At 41.5% G+C, this 19,340-nt stretch overlaps 1 protein-coding gene across 3 annotated transcripts in view; it reads right to left on the bottom strand.

Moving 5' to 3' along the window:
- The window catches only part of phkb (phosphorylase kinase, beta), an 84,734-nt gene that overhangs the window by 46,274 nt on the left and 19,120 nt on the right, over nt 1-19,340 (bottom strand). For all 3 annotated transcript variants that reach the window (XM_068578969.1, XM_068578962.1, XM_068578955.1), the window contains 7 exons: nt 18,221-18,328; nt 17,413-17,493; nt 14,070-14,185; nt 9,158-9,221; nt 6,139-6,234; nt 4,554-4,751; nt 368-425 (listed from right to left, as the gene is read on the bottom strand). In XM_068578969.1, coding sequence (XP_068435070.1) covers nt 368-425; nt 4,554-4,751; nt 6,139-6,234; nt 9,158-9,221; nt 14,070-14,185; nt 17,413-17,493; nt 18,221-18,328 — 721 coding nt within the window. The remainder of the gene's footprint in view (nt 1-367; nt 426-4,553; nt 4,752-6,138; nt 6,235-9,157; nt 9,222-14,069; nt 14,186-17,412; nt 17,494-18,220; nt 18,329-19,340) is intronic.

Here is a 19,340-nt window from a genome sequence, read left to right as displayed (position 1 = left end):
TTTAAGTTCCGTTTACTTTGTTTTTGTCTTTTAGCTAGAGATAATTTATGTTTTTTCTTTAGTGGTAGTTAAAAGATAGTCCCATAAAGATGAACAGATTATTCCTTTGTCCTACAAACGTCAAGAGGGTGATTTAAAAATGCTTAAATGCACATTATAGGGAGAAAATATACTTCATTTCTGACCATTCCCTTCGGTTCACGTACAGATTTCACACATCACAAATTTTTAAAAAGTGTTTCTAAGTCCTCTAAAAGCTGGCAAACACCAAAATGATTTTCTGTCACATCCTTCAATTCTGTCTTCTATCTTCCCAATGACCCACTTGAGGCATCATAACAGTGACTGTGGATAGAACAAGGCTTACCGTCAATCATCATGTAGATGAAAAATATGGGAAACTCGCACTCGATCCCATCAAAAAGCTGGAGAGAGACAGAGAGAGAGAGGAAATTATTGCTTTTTCATTCTGGAAAAGGGGGAGAGAGGCAGAAGGACTTTAAAGTGGCGGATGGCTGAACTTTAGTAGAGCCGAGTATGGAACAGAAGGGCACAGGGACAATATATAGGAGACGTGACATTGTGAATGATAACTCACAGAACACACAGAGCAATAACATCGCTTCGATGCATGGTCCTTTTTTGTCATTCAAAGTTGTGCTGTTTGTTTTAAAGGGGCTCATTTGAAGGTCTGAGCTGTCACATAGTTTACAATACTGTGACAAACACACAAAGAACACAGAGAAGAGTTTGATCTGAAAGTTCATAGGTAACAAGGTGGTATTAGCCAAAATCTCGGCTGGTCCTCGTGTAACACAAATCATTTTTGAAATGTGTGAATTTTGATTCATGAGGGGTTACGAGGTAATGGCTAACTGCTTTAATGCACAGAGAAAGACAACAGTAGTACAATACCAGTACAGTAACAATCTTCCTATAATATTACAGTTAAATAAAAACATTGATATTTCCTGGTGAACTTTGTGGGAAGATAAACAAACACATAAGATGCAGAGAAGTGCCTTTAAGTGGTGTGCTTGCGATTCGTCAGTGTGAACATTAACCAAAACTATAGAACCAAGGCAACAGTGTGTTTTGTCCTTGTTCCGAACAAAATCCTTTGAGTCCGACCCGCAGGTGTCAGGGTATCCTTGGTAAGATATTCCTCCAAATAGATGATTTGGCTTTTTGGAAATGTTCACAAATCTCTAAATGAGCATTCAGTTGGCACAGAGAAATAAAAGTCAGCGTGCGGCATTTTAGGAATGTTACTCAGAAATCTATTATGGATCTCACATCACTTGTGTGTGTAGTGTTACACCATTAATTGGTCACAAGTCACATGTGGCGGAGGCATTTAAAGGAATAATAAGTAGAAGTTACAGTTGCTTGCAATCTGCAATCTTACTGCTAGATGCCGCCAAATTCTGCACACTGCACATTTAACGCCACAAAAGTAGGCTAACGGCTGTAGTTAAGGTTAGACAACGAAGCTTGGGTTACAATACTGACATGAACTAAGTGCAATATAAGTTTAAACACCGTAAGCATACAATAAGTATGGAAAACTACACTACTTCTATTCCTGATGATCTTTGCCTCATCTTTTTTTAATATCTCTACACTGACGGAGGTTTAAAGAGATACCATCCTTTGACAATGAGGAATGGCGGTCACAGACAAATACATGTGGGAGCTGCATCCACTGTCACCGAGCAGATACGATGTGGAGGTCTAGAATGTGCTTCTTTAAATGTTTAATGTCTGCACCCTGTGCTTATGCAGGAATGTGTGGCTTCAAACTGTGTATTCCAGCAGAGATGAGCGGTAATTAGAAGGGGCTGAGAGAAGGATGATGGAGAGCAAAATGTAAAAGAAAAAAAGGAGGTGCATAAAGAGATACAGAGGCAGAGAAGGATTTATTTCAAGGGAGGAGGGGAAGCCAAGGCAGCCACACGGTGAGGCCTGTGCTTTTTGGCCCGTTGAGGCTGTAAACAAGCAGAGATCCCTGGTGTTTTGTGCTTGAGCAGCTCGACTGATTGGTAAAACTGTCTATCACACAGGCTGCTGCTCTCTGTCAATGGTAAACAGACAGGGAGCACAGACGTCTTGCCCTGCTGTGAATTCTCTCTTAAACACTTCACTCCATGTCTTCTGCGGGGAGACCTGGTCGACCTGTGACAGACAGTGCTCACACTGTGTCAGGCGCTCGCTCGCCATTTAATTATTCTGTGCGTTTATGCTCATCATTCGACAGAGGTCTCATGTTCCTTTTTTAAAATTTGTATTTGTACTATGCTGCTAATGTTACACCTCAAAAATTGAGAGTGCATCATTTTTCACATTCAAGAAATCGACGGTTCGTTTCACTGGAAAAATGGAACTCTTGTGGTAACATTTACTGCATTGTGTAATTTCACCACCTGGCACAGTTTCCTCTTATATAACTTCATTATTAATACTTACACTATTTGCTGATGTAGCAGCAAATGTATTACTGCGAATGGCAGCAGGAGCGGTCAGGAGTTCATGCTATGAAATTTAACTGCCTTTGTCTTCCACAGTAAATGTGCCTGCCTGCTCGAAGAAGCAAAGGCAGGAACGAGCATGACGCTACCGTTTGCTCATTCTTACCTCGAGAAACTTCTCTTATAAAACTAAACTTGCATTCTTTTCAACAGCCAGCAGAGGGCCGACTCCTTGGAAAGAAGTCTGATTGTGTAAAAGTCTATGAGAACATTACTCTACTTCTCTCTTGATTTATTGCCTTAGTAAACATTGTAAACAGGTGTTCATTGTCAGAATTGCTAGTTGTAAGTCTTCTTCAATACAGCATGATGTTAATTCAGTAAATTATGGTCCCATTCAGACTCAAATAGAAGATGTAGCAGGGTATGCTTAGCGCCTTGTGATTGAAAGGTCACTACTACAGAACTGTCTGTGTTTGCGTCCAACAAAACCCATTTCACAGTGTGTTTTCAGGTTGTGAAGGTTAACACAGAGTGAGAGGTTGATTTACAAATGGTAATTTTAAGGGTAAAGTATAATTTCAAAGAAAGCTAATTTCTAAAGTATTCTAAATGGAGAGTTGGTGCCCCACCAGTGCGCTCCAGGGCTTATCAAACAAGCACTTCCACTGTCTGTGTCTTTTTGTTCTGTTTTTAGCATTAAGGATCGACCTTTCTGCAAATAAACGAACAGGCAAAAGCGATCTAATTTTCTAAAAAGGGCTATTGTTTTAAAGATTTTTTAGAGCGACATAGCAGCTGTGAGAGCCACGTGCAGCAATCTGTTGTTCCTGCAGTGCATTAAATATTAGGCCACTGCTGAACTGTATTTTATGTGTGAAGCTACTTAAAAAAAACATCTTTCAAGCTATGTCCTTTGTAAATTATTCACTAGTATTTTCTTTGTGAATGAAACATGTTACCATACCAACATGTCACACAAAAGCTAGAAAAGACTTTAGTGTGAGGTACCCACCACTCAATAGAAATGATGAGACCTCTTGAATAAGAGGTCAAACATCTTCTCAACCAAATACAAACTCTTCCCAACCATCTCTCTGAGCTCATTAAATGTGAGGGATATTAGTTCTGCAGCTTGTGCAATAATTTGGTTAGCATTAGGAGCCCTGCTTCTGATTCACTCATTGTACGCTCACTGGCTTCTTAAGTGAATGCGCTGCCATTTTGATGAGATCCCAGGGGATTCAGAAAAAGACAATGAACTCACTGTCAGACTCAACACACACACACACACACACACACACACACACACACACACACACACACACAAACAAACACACAAACACACACTCACACACACACACACACAAAGTTTGGGGGTGAAATACCTGGAGGATTAAAACACTTGAAATGGGAGAGGCTAAGTCACAGACAGATTTCTGAGCATTATCATACCAGGATAATACCTTTACAGGCTTAAACACTTCAACAACTTTTCAAATGTCACACTCAAGCACTTTCAAGTTGAACTTTTTGAAGTGTTATGTATTTCCAGCCATTAGCACTCCCTCTCCTATGCATTAACAAGTGGTAGCCTGAAATAACCTTGAGGTGCATTTTTAACTCTTAGTCAGGTTGGGAAACCTTGGTATCTCAGTATGCATGACCCGAAGTCCAGCTTTTGTCACAGTGGATAATAATATTTCAAGCATCAATCTGTAAAGTTGGTGGTGGAGCAGCTCATTCTCTGCAATTGAAGGACAGACTGCGTCCTTTCTTCTCTATTGGGGTTCCCCAGGGATTTATCCTGGATCCTTTACTGTACCAATCTACCAATCTCTTTGAGACATATTTTCTACAGATGTAAAATTTATTAAAACTGTCAGCTAGAACTTGGGCGATTGAGTGACATTTTTGTGTTTGACTGATATGATACAATGGTTTGGCCACAAATTAAGATTGTTGATTATGATTGGTTGGAATAATTTGCTCCGAAACGAAGATAAGAAAAGATAAATCTGAAAAATATAGCATATGTAGAAAGAAAAATAATGGTATTCTTTTAGGTTTACCACCAGCACCCACCTTCATTTCAGCCGGTTTGTAGAAGCGGCGTTCCTTGTCTTCGTTCGCGGTGCGGTAGCCGTCACGGAGGAAACGTTTGAAGCCGTATTTTCCCCGCAGCTTACGGACAATCTTGTCCAGTGTCTGGCTGTAGAGGGCATCGTCATCTACGGCAAAAGCAGGATAGCTGATGGTTGGAAGCAAGGCGGCGTCTGTGTTCTGCCCGGGAGAGAAGGTTGAGAGTCAGAGTTACTAAAAGACAAACGTTTTTTTTTACAATTTGAAATGACCATAACTAAACTTCACTTCATCGGAGTCATAATATTTATTTAAAACAAATCTTTGTGTTCTAAAAGGTCATACACCAGAAGCTGTATATGCATTTTACTGGGTTAAGAGAGAATTATGGACAAAACTCTATAGAGCCTTTGTTTTCTTTTTCTATTTGGACTAGAACATTTGTTAGCGATGTGTATTGTTATTAGGCGTGACAAACCATGATGACTAGGTATCTAGTTCTCTCATTTTATTTTTTGTTTGGTTTACTCTATTAAGCAGTAAAAATGAAAGCTATTAGGCCTGAGCCTGGCATGCAAACAGCCATGAATATTTACGGTGTATTAATAGATGGCAGAGCCTCATAAATAAAAGCCTTGCTTTCCATATTCTGTGTGAATTCAACCAGCTCCCAGACTAGATTTTAGTATGAAATGTAGTCCACTGTTTGATGCTTCCGTTATGTTTTCCATTGTAATCTTTTTTAACTTCTCCACATCTCTCTGATTTCTGGCTCCAACTCCAATTAACATGTTCACGTCCTCGGCTGCCACAGATGAAATGGGATATCAGCTTGCAGAAAACATTCCGTGCAGGTGTTGAATTTAATATTGAATTCCAATCTTTTGCCATAGTGTCCGCAATACTCATATGATATTTAGAATTTGGTTCGCTTGACATTATCCTGTCGGTCTCGCACTCCTTACTGCACGCCATCCTTCCAATTCTTTAACGGTAATCTCATGCAGCTATAATACCACTCTTGTCGTCTAATTACACTCATTTCCTTGCATGCTGACTGCGAGTCATTCTGCCCGACACGTTCAGCACACACAGGGAGAGATGTGATTGCGTAAGTGACTGCAAGCGAAGGAGAGTGGAGAAGGGAATGGCTTCACTCTTGCTTTTACTCCCTTTACCTCCCTCTGGCTCTGCAGCCACCTCTTACTTTCCCAATTTCTTATAAAGGTTGAACCATCAACATCACAGTCACAGTCAACATAATGACTGCACCATGAGGGGGAATGTTGAATTACAGACAACCACTTGCATACCTAAGAGTGTATGCAGTTTGTTTTAATGTGGCCAATTATACTTTTACATTATTCGCGTGTGTGTCCCAGGCATCTATTTTAGTCTTTGAATGGTAGAGATTATGCACACAGCTGCTGCCCTGAGTCAAAAGAAAGAAGCGACAGGTGGTAAGAATACGTGCCACTGCACAGGTCAACTAACAACTTCTACGCCAATTAATGCATTAAATCAGTATCGTGTGCTTCAGTTGCAGGTTTTAAGACGTTTGGTTTAGTTGTTGCATAGACGGACTCACATGTGAGCGAGACTCTCGGGGCAGTAAGGAGGACAGGGTTTGCCTGTTCCTGTTGTGGGCGTCCAGATCCACAAATATCACCGACCACGAGCAGCCCTGCAGAGCAAAACACATCGGCAAAGAGCATCACGGTCACAGATTAACTATTCACCATACAAGAGTCCTCCATCATTCACTCCCCACCCCCAAAAAAGGCTGAAATGATTTGAGGCCCCCTCAATCACACCTCCGCACATAAAAACATATCGTTTGCTGTAAAACCAGGCGGATATATTTGGGTTGGACATGTTTTTGAAGTACAGTGTGGGAGTGCTTAAACAACAGAGAGTCGAGAGTCACCCTATCACTTCAAAAGTCCCCACGTACAAAAACAGAAGTGCTGCTACTCCAATGCAGTCTGTCCATCCAGTGCACTTAAGCACCTTTGGGCGAGAGAGGAGGGGCCGTTTTTATGTTTTTACTTCGTAAGGGAAGTGATCAAACCTTTCTGGCTTGAATAAAAGCCGGTACAGTTCACTTCATCCATCCACCAGCAGCGCTTACATAAAACCAACTGAGCCACTCCTGCAACCTGCTAAGCAGTTTCTAATGTAAGTCAAATGCATTATGGATGAATATTGCCAGAGTCTACTTTTCTTTCCTCTAAAAAAACAGATCCAGCCAGGGCTTTTAGTCAAATCAGCAAGCTTTCCTGTCGCAATTTGCATCGTGCAGTGGATTGCTGGCCACCGATGGAGGCAGCTGTGTGACGAGTTCAGTGAAATTGCCCTCTCAGGGAAACCTTTTCTGGTGTTATAGCAGCAAGTGGAAGAAAACCAAGCATGTTAGATGAGTCTTTTGGCCTTGGATGAATGCTGTTTTGACAGGAGTGTCCTTTGGTGAGCTAACATGGTATTTTTCCAAACTATATTTTAATTGCAATGGATTTTTCAGTTTTTTGCTCTTCTTAGTTGCTTTGGGCCCGACCATAAACACCCCTATAGACAATTGACATTAAAAAAAAATGTAATATCAAATAAATAAAAGGGCAAATGATATAATGATCATTTATATATATCAAAAGCAATGGATCTTTTTCTTAACTTTTTCTACAAACCATTGTTGATTTATCACATGAAAAGTGAGTGTTTCTTGTTCACTTTAATCTGGACACTTACCCTAAACCACCAGTGACCAGATAAAAGAGGTTAAGGTCCACACTGTTATTGTATTTACATTCTTGAAGTCCTTTTTGAATCATTATTACCAGTATCAGGATTTACCTTATTACAGTTTTTTTTTATCGAAAGAAAATACATCAAAAACAAAATATCCTTTTAATCAAATTGCAATCAAATTGCAAACACTGACAACAGAGTTGTCAACATTTGGGGAAAACCTTGTGTTATGATATCCTTTCATTACGTTTTTCTTGTTCTAATATCCCATAATCCCACTTATCGCTTCCAACTTCCCTATGGAGTTAGCCCGCGTCCCTCTATAAATAAAATCTGACTAAATAATACGAGTCGATCAAAGGCCACCATTATCCATGCAGGAAACCCATCAATGTCATTATTATTACGGGTTGCTAATAAACGTTGACAGGATGTAGATTGTATAATACCCTTTTTAAAGACCATAATGTACATTCTTTTCTGTGCATTGATGTGCTTGAATTAAATCCAAAGATTTTTGCTAGCGCAAAAACGTAACCTCTCTTCCACCGAAGCACAGAGGAAAACAAATAAACGATCGCTGGATTGATTTAGGTGTGTGTCCACTCCACCACATTCCTGCTCTTGTGTGAATTAGGTGACAATTTCAAGATAGAAAAGTGGACGCCGTTCAGATTTGATTGTCCAGCCGTGTGTACACAGCTCTGTGGATTTAAAGACTGGCTTTAAAGTGGAAGCATCCTCTTCTCGGCAAGATCAATTTTATCCACGGAGTTCAATTTGTCACACCGAGAAACTGCCATCTTTGCATCTGTTTGTGTAAGTCGGAGGGATCGTGAAAAATACAAAATAAAGAAAAAGTTTAACAAACTGAGGAAATCGTGTCTCCATTTATCTAGCACAAAGACTAAATGTGACACACACCTACAAGAGTCTGCAGTCAGTGTAAAATGTGGCCACAGAGTCCAGACTGTACTGGATGTTCCGGTTAAAGGGGTTGGGGGAGTTACATCTGGCGTTGGACGGATGATAGCCAGCTGGGAAATCAAGATTGATAGAGATCATTAATAAGCAACTGGCTGGCGTGTAGCACTTCCATTCCCATAGAGGGACAAGAGACTCGATGAGACACCCACACAGCATGGGTCATACATCAGCTACCTCCATAAATTGATTTTTTTTCTAACAGGCTGAGCTTGATGACAAAATCCATTTCCAAGCACAGTTAACCCCCTTTCATTTTGTCGCTGGTCAGGGAAGGAAAACTAACAGAGACTTTAATATACACTCATCCCGACAGCCCACATGCCTTGATCAGAAGAATACTCCGATGCAGAAGATGGCCGGAGAAGTGATTGCTGGCTAAAAGCCAAGGGAATGAACAGAAGTAGAAATGCTAACCAGGCTTGCTACAGTAAGTGCAGGGCTTCCTTTTCCAATCCATTAGTAGATGTAATGAATGTCCCTGTTTTCCTTCCCACCACACGGGCAAGAAATAAAAGAGACAAATTCATTAATGGACATTGTAAGGGAGATTCAGAGAGAAACCAGGAACAAACATCAACTGTGGCCATTGATCAAAGTCTGCTGAGCCACACACAAACAAGAGATGAATCTCCTGATGGACAAACGTCCACTTAGTCCAGCATCGATGACAGCAGCACTTATTAAGCCGGCGACGTGTACAGGATGCAAACATCGAGCGTATCTCACTGATGTAGGGAGCTGCGATGGGCCTCTGCCTTTGACCATCTAAAATGCCATCTTGTGTCATGTGACGTGATAAGCCGAGACTGAAATTCATGTGTCTCTTGGGACTTGTATGATGAAATGTGCGAGGTGCGGGAAAGTTATTCAAATACCTGGTTTCCAAACAGGTTGAATCCATTGATGGCCTCCAGAGCAGCTTTGGCCAAACCCACAGAGCTGCAAAGGAAAGAGACACGGAGAATCACACGATACATCATGAGCTCCTTTCACTGACGTTGATGTACCACAGGAAGAAAACACTGGCTGAGCGATAGGGCCCAAACACTTGTATCCTGAGAAAAGTAATTTCATATCTTCATATTAATTTATAGCATGCTTTCTGGTATTTCAATAAATAAATAATCTGCTTGAACCAATCATGGTTTTGTATACCCCTGTGTGATTTTAGTACTTGACTAAAATAACAGAGTATTTATTTATTCAAGTAAGAATTTGAGTGCAAAACGAACATAACCATTTCAAGTGAAATTATAGAGAAAAAATGTATTATAGTTTAATTTAACTACGCTATGGTACTCCCCTAAGCAGAACACTTATAAATTCAGATTTGCATAAACATTTATTTCTTGTTATTATCCATTTTGACGACATAATTGTGTGTTATGACATATCAATATGATTCCATTGAAAGATGATAAATGATCATACTGAATAAATCGCACAGCCGTAAAAAAAAAACAAAAAAAACCCACTTTCTTTTTTTGCACGAAAGTGACACAAAATGTAGTTCTGTAATAATAAACCATAAGTGTCCTTCAGTCGTCAGAAGCCCAAAAGAAAACATTCAGAATTGCACTTGAATCTTAAACTGCTATCTGTTCAGACTCAATAGAGCCTAAGGGATCTGAGATTATGGTCTGCTGTAGATAATGGCTCTCTTTAATAAGAACCTTGTCCTGTATTTCACACTGGCTGGCTGCTGTGATTGCAATGCAGACCAAACGTGGATCAATTTCACTGTCGTTCCGTTTGCCTTTCTGCCAAGATTTCCCTTGAAAAGAAAAAAGAGGAGGGGAAAAAAAAATTGCAGAGGGAACTTGGCGATGACTGGCGGTAGCTCTGCTGACATGACGAAACGCATTCAATACCATTAGTGAAGCCTGAATCGATAACACAGAGGAAGGCTGGCTAATTCAGCCTGGAACGGATCTCTGCTGGGACTAGTAATGAGACCGGTTCTGGTCAGCAAAGCTGTCAGCGGCAACTCACACAGGCAATACGGCGCTTTGGGGGATAGCAGGAAACAGGCCCAAAGCAGCAACATGATGCAACAGTTTCAGTTGACAGTCGGAGATAAAGATTTTACATGATGAAAATGTTGCTGCAGACTGTAAATCCATGAACACACACTGTAGACTGCACAGGCATGTTCTGCCACTCACAGCGGCCAATTTCTATGCTGAGGTCATTGTTTCAATGAGCCAGCTGACGACCATTAGCATCAATATAAGCCTCATCTCGATGTGTCCGTTTTCATCACGTGACCAAAGAGTGAAACGTTAGTCATAATTTAGTAATCAAATGACTAAAAACCAAATGAACCAAATGAACTTCGGACCTTTGGAGCCCCTGGGGGTCCGGGACCCTCAGGCAGTTCCCCGGTGGATAAACCACAATTGACTGGCAAGGAAATACAACCACCCATATATAAATAATCAGATAATAACATACAGAACTGCAGCATTCAGACAATTCATGTATGTAAATGTAAAAATGGCTAACAATTACATATTCGTTGACTCATAAGAACAGTCCCGTTAAAAAAAAAAAAAATTATACGTTTAATAAAATTACGTTTAACTGATCAGAATTCGAGACATTTCAAGAAAACCAGCTGTTCACAATATTAGACATGCCACTTTAAATAAAACACCCCGGTCGAGCCATTTCAATGGCCGTGATGATAAACACGAGGCAGAGGCAATCATTTGATTTGATATGAACAAATGAACACATCCTCTCCTGTTCATCTCCACTGAGCCTCTTCTCTGCCCACTGGCACTCCGGGACGAGAAAGGAATGCTCAATTTGATTGTTTACACAGATCTTGTTTACACAGAGCCATTTTGATTCTGCCCCTGCCACAGTTCACGCATGCAGCACGTTAATTGGTATTGCGCTACTACACGTATTAAGCGGCTCACTAATTGTTGAAATCCAAAGCATGACCTCGAGGGGAGGAAATACAAGAAGCGAGAGACACAGGGCTTCTTCACTACATTGAATTTGTTATCTTTTCTCGAGGATATTTTGGCAAGCGGCTGCCAGTAGCTTTGGATTGTTAAAACAAAACAAAAAAAACAGCCTACTCAAAGATAAGATGGCAGAAATTGAGGATCTTTATCAAGACTCCGTGGGAGGAGCGGGAGGCCAGTTCAACCTTCAATGATGAATCAGTTAGTAAGGAAAACACTCCGATATCTGAGTTGAACAGTGCTGCTGTGTAACAGGTCCAAAGTCCTCATCCTCCATTGCAGTCTTCCTCAGTAAAGATTGTTGAGCTCACTGCTTGATGTTGTGTCACTGTCAAATTGAGTTGTTTTGACATTTCATCGGTAAATATGCTTTAAAACTAACACACTGACCCCCAAACACACCATATCTGTCACAGGGCTCGGAGACAGGACCCAATTGCAGATGTGTGGTGAAAGAAAGTAACTTTATTCTTTCCAAAAAAGGCAGGATTCTGACGGAACGGAACAAAAGCATCGATAGGATTAGGATAGGAACAGGAACAGGACAAGAGCAGGCACACACACACAGTACAACTCGACCAGGGAACAGCAGACACACAGGGCTTAAGTAGGAAAAGTGGGTGACTAGACACAGCAAGGGAAGGTGTGGGTGATAGGAAACAGGAGGAAACAATCAGGGACCAGGGCAGACAATCAGACATTCAACGGAGCAGGAAGTGCTGGGAACACAGAGAACACAAGAGACACGGACTACAAAATAAAACCAGAACCCAGAAAAACCCAAACCATGACGATATCAGATGATGTAAAAGCTTTCCTTTTCTTTTAAGGAACAATATTTCCCGTAATTCCTGCTACTTCCGGTAGTAAAGAGGCTGTTTTGACTTATCCTACCTGTTGGGCTACATATAAGTAGGGGCAGGGAGAAGGTTAAAAAGTAACATTCCCTTTTAGTGAGCTAACTTTAATATATAATGTGTTCTTTTTCAAAAAATGACACTGTCACTTAAGGAGAGAAACGGGGGAAGTGCAGAAAAAGCTGGTGTGTTTTAAAGCACATAAGACACGGATGGATGGCTGAGCTCAGAGGGAGGCTGCTGCAGCTCCAGACCGTCATCTCCAGTTGGACTTTAACAGGCTGATTGACAGATAACACTTGGGCTTATGATACCTGGTGATTCAATCAAATATCTTGACATGACCGCATAAGCAATGTCCGCACTACAGGTAATATTTCATGTAATCACTTTGTATTCATATTAACAATGGGTCAAATGTAAAAAGGGGCACCTGGTAGTGACGGACCCAGAGAGATGTATCTGTTGTTTTTCGGTTCTATGCAGCATTTCAGTGTCTTTCAGCACACTTCTGGAGGTTTTCCGGTGGCTCTGTGTTTGCACAAGATGCCGTTTGTTAACTTCTGTAGGTTGATAATATGTTTCAACAGATACACTTCACTAAATTGGCAAAAAAATAAATATCTGTGCTGTAGTTAAGTTGCAGATTTCAAACCCTACTGTAATAGTGTGTGTTGAAGTCTTATTTCTGACTTTCTGTAGATTAAGAATGTCAAGATGACAGTGTTTTGTTTCAGCAGTAGATGTAAATAATAGAAAATTAATAAATGAAGGCAGACTTATCGCTCACAATCTAGAAACAGAAGTCCAAAATGACTTCTTTCAGATTTATTTTACAGTTTAAATTGAAAGAAGTCAGTTTTAATAAAGACAATAAACATATAAAATAATAATATCCACTAGTTGAAAAGAAGACCAAAGAAAAGCTGATAAAAGGTTGTTTGTTGTACAATTAATATGATTTTAGTCAAACTATTTTAAAGCAAGCATTCAAAATTCAAATGACTTGATTTCTCCTCTGCTGATAATGTCAACAGTTAGTCAGTTTTTTTTAAATGCTTAAATTAATGTCCGAGTTCAATAGAAATACAATTAAAACAAACAGAAGAGTGAACACTCTTCACAGTCCTCGGTTGCGTCCTGTAAACACAAGCCTGCTGGAATCGTGGCTAAAAAGAGTGCAATGGACAAATATCTTATCAATCATATGAGCTTGAAGGCCAGAGAACCACAGCACTATCACTGCCTGGCACAGTGCTGCCTTCATACGTGTGTAACTTCCTCGGTTTCCCTCTCGACTCTCTTCATCCCTTCCCCTTTTATCTCACATTCCCATTCCTGCCCCTACCTTTTCTTCCATCACATCCTTCTTCCTGGCCTCCCTCCATCCTAGTTGAATGCACGATTATATCATTCCACTGCTGCCAATACTGCAGACAGTCCGGTATTTAGTAGTCCACAGCTCTCCTGCTGCTGACTGTTTACTTCAGCTTATTTTTTGTCGAAAGTTTCGACCCCCCTTGTGAACCGCTGTGAACACACACCCACACACACTGCACGGACATGAACAGAATTCAACAAAAAGCTAACATGCAAACAGTGAAAGTTACAGCATCCCAGGGACTCACGACGCAGTGCAATCTATATTGTTAATCCATTTTTGCTACAGTGTGTTTCTCAGAGGCACAGGGGAGGAAATAAAACCTTGGGTCAGTCAAGCTCCTCATGTTTTTGCTGTACACATTGATGGATGTTAAACCACGTCGATACAGCCGGCGCCAGCAATATAGAGAATAATCGGTATAGTGCTGTGACAATCAAAACAGTATTTAAAAGAGACTGGATGTCAGCATTTACCAGTTTCCCTTGGTAACCTGTAAATACTCAGTCGAACGCCAGTGCGCGCATTCATAATTCATGATCTTTTTGTGTTGCTTCGCTTCTGGACTGACCTGGAATGCAGCTCGGTGCTGCCGTTGTTGTATTTGCTGCCTCGCTCCCACATGCCGTAGTCAGGCACCCTGTAGGCTCTTTCCACGCAGTACACCAGGTTCTGGATGAAGGAGACCTGCACACAGAAAACGCATTAAACATGGGGAGACACGGGATGCAATACAGAAACCCCCTCACGCACATTCCCGGTGTCTTACGCGTCCAGGAACACAGGCAGATCCATGTTTCCAGTGGACGTGTTTCCATAATGAGACACGCGATCATCTCAGCTGCAGCCACACATTCACTCACAGCCTCACTCTCACTAACATACATAAAGAGTAACGCGCAATAATCAACGCTCAAGGTCAAACTGTCACTGCTGCCACAGCCGAGGTGTAAAGTGAGTCCGCGTGTGAGGTTCAGCATCGCTGGCTTGTCTACTACCTAATGACACGACACTGAATGGACACGTATCAAAACGTCCATTTATAGCACACATTTTATTATCAGCGCATTACCCTTTCATTGCAGACTCTAACAACCCATCCGCAGCAGCCTTGATTTAATCACAAACACAAAACGGTGGCCTCGTGGTTAGAAGTCGTAATTAGGAGCACCGGCTGTGGAGAAGGCCCCGGTGTCCATGAGAGACTTGTCAAAATCAATAGGCACGTCCAAAGAAATAAACTTAAAGGGAGAGACATACAAAGTGTGATGACTTAAAGGCCTTGAATCATTAAATCAAGTGCGTGTGTGCGTGCGTGCTTGCGTGTGTGCATGCGTGCGTGCGTGTGTTTGTGTGTGTGCTTGACTGATGGGAGATTTAATCTAAAATGACAAAGTGTGTGGGGGGGGGGGGGGTGATGAGAAAGAGAGAGAGAGTGAGAGAGAGAGAGAGAGAGAGAGAGAGAGAGAGAGAGAGAGAGGCAGCTACAACCTGTGTAGGACTTAACTAGGCCAGTCTGTGAAGGAGGGCAGGGAGCGAGGGAGCGAGGGAGCAACGCAGACGATGCTGGGAAAGAGAGAAAGGTTTGTCGCTTCTCTTTTTGGGCTTTTATGAGTGGAGTGATTAACGAGGGGAACTTTTTAGTATCTTAATGGTATCTTAATGAATGTTACTGCCCACCGGCTAAACAAGCCTCTTCGTCTCCCTGCTGCCAGACGACAGTCCTTGCCAGTTCTGCCTCTTTTTTTTTTTTGGTGGTGGTGGTGGAGGTGGTTTGTACACATGGGAACTATTGCAGAAGCATCCTACATGTACTGCTGTTTTTTTCCACTCACACAGTAGTGGGGGAAAGAAATGCGTACACCTGTATTATGTGTGTGTGTGTGGGGGGGGGTGGCGATACACACTAGGCTAATGAGACGCTTCATTTCCTACTGCATGAGACTGAAAATGGCATCTGGAAGGAGGTCGATAGTGCATCTTCTCAGAGGACACACGGCAGCCTTTCCTATACCACCTACGTCAAGGAAAAAAACAAAAAAATACTGCAATGCAGCTTCCAGCTCAGTCAAGTAAACGCCAATGGACTTCACAAGCTGTGACAGCTCACAACAAAACTAATACACGGCGACGTAGCAGTGTGATTAGTCCAAATGCAACCCTGTTCAAACAACGTTCAGTGGGAACACCAGGTCCTTTTGCTCCGTTGATCGGATGTTAGTTAATAGAAGGAGGGGCAGGATGCAGAATTATCAGTTTGAATTATGCAATCTAGTAAACAGTGTTTAAACATGCAAATTAAGAGACAGGACGGGCCTTGTGATAAAAGTAGCATTGTCAATTTGTTTGCCATCAGGAGTGAGACATGCAGAAAAATTAGAGGTTATTAGGGAGGCTTTTTTTCTGTAAATAAAGTGAAGACTGTGCGTACTAATTAGTTAGTGGCAAAATGTTGTACCATGTCCTTACTTTCTTAAAATAAGCCCAATCTAGTAAACAAATGTATTTTTTTTTACCAGCGGCACAATTGTCCCCAATCTGTGGCGGTAAGTAAAGCTGTGAATGAGCACACTATAAAAACTAACAGAATTAATGAAGTTCCAACTGCTCCTCGGGGCCGCACAATAAACCGCACAGTGAGTAAACTTAACGACCAAGTTGCCCAGTTGTTTCATTAAGAGACAAACATGAAGAAGACAAAGACTGACACTGGACAGATCCATCAAACTCTGGGGGGAAAGCATTCAGAGCTTTTCACTAATAGCCCGGGTTGGTGAACTGCCAAAAAAGACGTTACCGGTTCGATCCCCAAGAGGACGTTTAGGCCACCACAATGAAATCAGCTAAACATTTCCCTGTTGAAAGTCAATTGAGCGGCTCAGCAAAAAACATAAATGTGAGCGGAGCTATAAAAGTGAGATACTGTCCCCCGATCCTGCATTTGTGTCGACTCCAGGATATCTGTTGGGGATTTAGAGTACATCTAACCGCCTTCACAAATCCCTTGCTCTTACTTTACAGCAGCTGGTTGGATTTTGAGAAGGAAGTATCACACAATTTAAGACTCGTGAATCTCATTTGGTCCCACAATTTGTTTTGGAATACAATTTTGTGGGGTGCAAGTTTTACAATGGGAATTTTTCCAAGCAAGCGCACTGATTCACGAAGGGCAATATATATATATATATATATATATATATATATATATATATATATATATATATATATATATATATATATATATATATATATATCTTAAATGTCAGAATATGTTGAGTATGAGTACAAGGATGCTGTATATTTTTTTGGGAACGACAGGACTAGATGATATTCGCTGTCAAGACATGTTCAGAGGAACAAGATATGCTCGCAGCTCTGTGTCACTGCACTCAATTAATACTGGCCATTAATTATTGCTAAAAGTTAAGTACAGCTGACGGTGATAAGAATGTCATTAGTTTTTCAGAAAGGTCATAAAACAAATTAAATGGTAACACGCTGATGGCAGATCACCGAAGCCAGTCACTCAATTGGGATCATGTTTGTTGTCGTGACAACCCACACAGTGGTTAAAAGGTTAAAATGGTGAACCGAGTGAGCACCAGCACGGCTAAAAGGCCTCGCTTTAAGTGACAAAAAGGAAAAAACAATGTCAGTGGTTATTTGATGTTCAGTTTAACCTGTTTTCACTCATGTGAAAAATCTCTCATGCATACATTTCAGATTCAAATGAAATATTGGCAGCAGCATTCTGTTCAGTGTGCGATTATTGTTACAAGAAGGGAAGTAAACTGTTTGGGCCTCGAGATGGACACTGATTGCTGCGAGTAGATTACCTAAAGAATATCAAACCAACAGCCAGGACCAGCGTTCAGCATCGATCGGCTTGGCAATCATTTTAGCGCCTTGTTTACCTCATCGGTGTTGTAAATGATTTGCAGACCAGAGCAGATCATCTCCACCAGGTACAGCAGAAACAGGGAAACGGCATCGATCTGCAGCAATGACAGAGGAAAGGACAGAGTGGATGAGATGCTATTGAAAAAAATTAAAAATAAAATCATTGTCATTTGTACACTGCCTGATATTTTAGGATTGGTCAATACGGGTGTCTTTCATTCTCTACACAGAGTAGAGACTGAGGCGTGAGCTTTATATCAGCTAATAGGCCTTTGGCATTGGGGCGGTTACATCAATCATGCAATTTACTTCAAAGTTGTTGGAGAATAAATCACCAACCAAGGACTAAATGTGTATACAGTAAAAGTGTTGAACAAATATACAGCTTTGATGATTCATGACGTTTTCCTTGTCACAACATTAGAATTCAGATTTTCTATTGAGCGCTCTAGACGTATTAGCCGCCTTTCACGAGAACTGAAGTCTCTATCCAAACGTGAAACACCAATTTTGACCTATGAGCTGTTTTAGTCCTCAAGTCGATTCTCCAGCCATACATGAACGCCAACATGTGGGTTTCTTCCCTGATCAACGCCAAGGAAATCATTTATTTTTTTATATACAAAGTGATGTGGTGGATTACCCTCTCCAGCCTCTTTAGCCCGAAGAAGCTTCTCAGATGTCACCATTCCATCTGGATATTTCGTTGTGGTGCACATCGTAATGCACACATCCCAAACAATGTGTTCATCCATATTGTGAAAAAACACATTTTAATTTCAGTCTTCCAAGTGAGGGTATGCCTCTTGTGTGCTTGCTGACCTGCAGGTGGTGGTAGTCGCTGTAGGAGTGCACCTCGTCCCCGGTGACTACATGGAACACCGAGTGCAGACACTTGGAGGGGCTGGGATCCTGTTTGAACTGCTCCACCTGGTACAGAGACCGAGAGGACAGGAGGAAAGGGAGACAGTGTAGTAGCAGATTTGAACACATTAAAACACACATGATGAAATATGCACATAAGCCTTATGGTTGGGGCGTTAGTCCTTATTCAGTTGGGCTGTGTCATTAATGGCATCTTTTATGCAGAAGGAATATGTTAAGGCTATATATGCGCCAATTTCCTCGTAAACAATGTATTGACCGATACAAAGTGTGTCTCTATCTGCAGAGAGCCGTGCCCTATGCCTGTATTTTCACCTGTCTACTCATTCTGCTAGGGCTGAGCATTTAAACCCCTCGTAGGAGAGTAACCCCTTTGCCAAAACTCAGTCATCGCTGCTGTCTTTCTCCCTCTCTCTCCCCGTCACAATTTTGAATGCTATGTTCACAAACAGCAACCAACAATATGACCACAAATAATACCTTTGAGGCCTTGTTCGACTTGCCAAAATGCAGGACTGCGTGAATCTACAAACACTCCATTGACACATATAATCTGTTGTTTCTGAGATAAGATAAACTGGAACCGTCCATATAATATATGCTGTAGCCTGCCCGGGAACTGATAAGGGTTAGATTTAGGGCGACTGAACTACCACTTGGTTTTCTGGAGAAAAAACCCAGAACAAGATGTTTGTCCTGTGTTGTGTTCAGTGAATTGTTCTTGGCTCCGCGCGCATGTGTGTGTTTGCTGCATAGAATCGACTGCACCCCAAATTACGGCTGGGCCACCAGTCGCGTCGCACAGAGTTATAAATAATTGGCCCTTTGTCCCATTTTTTACCTCATTTGTTTCTCTTCTCTCCACCCTCTCTCCATCATCAAGCCCCCCCTCGCACGTCTCCATTTTTCTCTTTCTACCTCCCTCGCCTTGCACCTACCTATGTTCTCCCAGTACTTTCTATTATTCACTCCTCTCACTCTCTCTTTCTCTCTCTCTACTCTGTTCCACTTTTGCACAAACTGCTCCACTTCCTGTGTGTGTGTGTGTGTGTGTGTG

This window comes from Clinocottus analis, unplaced genomic scaffold, assembly GCF_023055335.1.
Source record: "Clinocottus analis isolate CAN_PGR_092001 unplaced genomic scaffold, fCliAna1.0.p SCAF_1, whole genome shotgun sequence".
NCBI classification, from domain to species: domain Eukaryota; kingdom Metazoa; phylum Chordata; class Actinopteri; order Perciformes; family Cottidae; genus Clinocottus; species Clinocottus analis.
The sequence above is the reverse complement of the archived record's forward strand: the minus strand, read 5'-3'. Positions and strand labels throughout refer to the sequence as shown.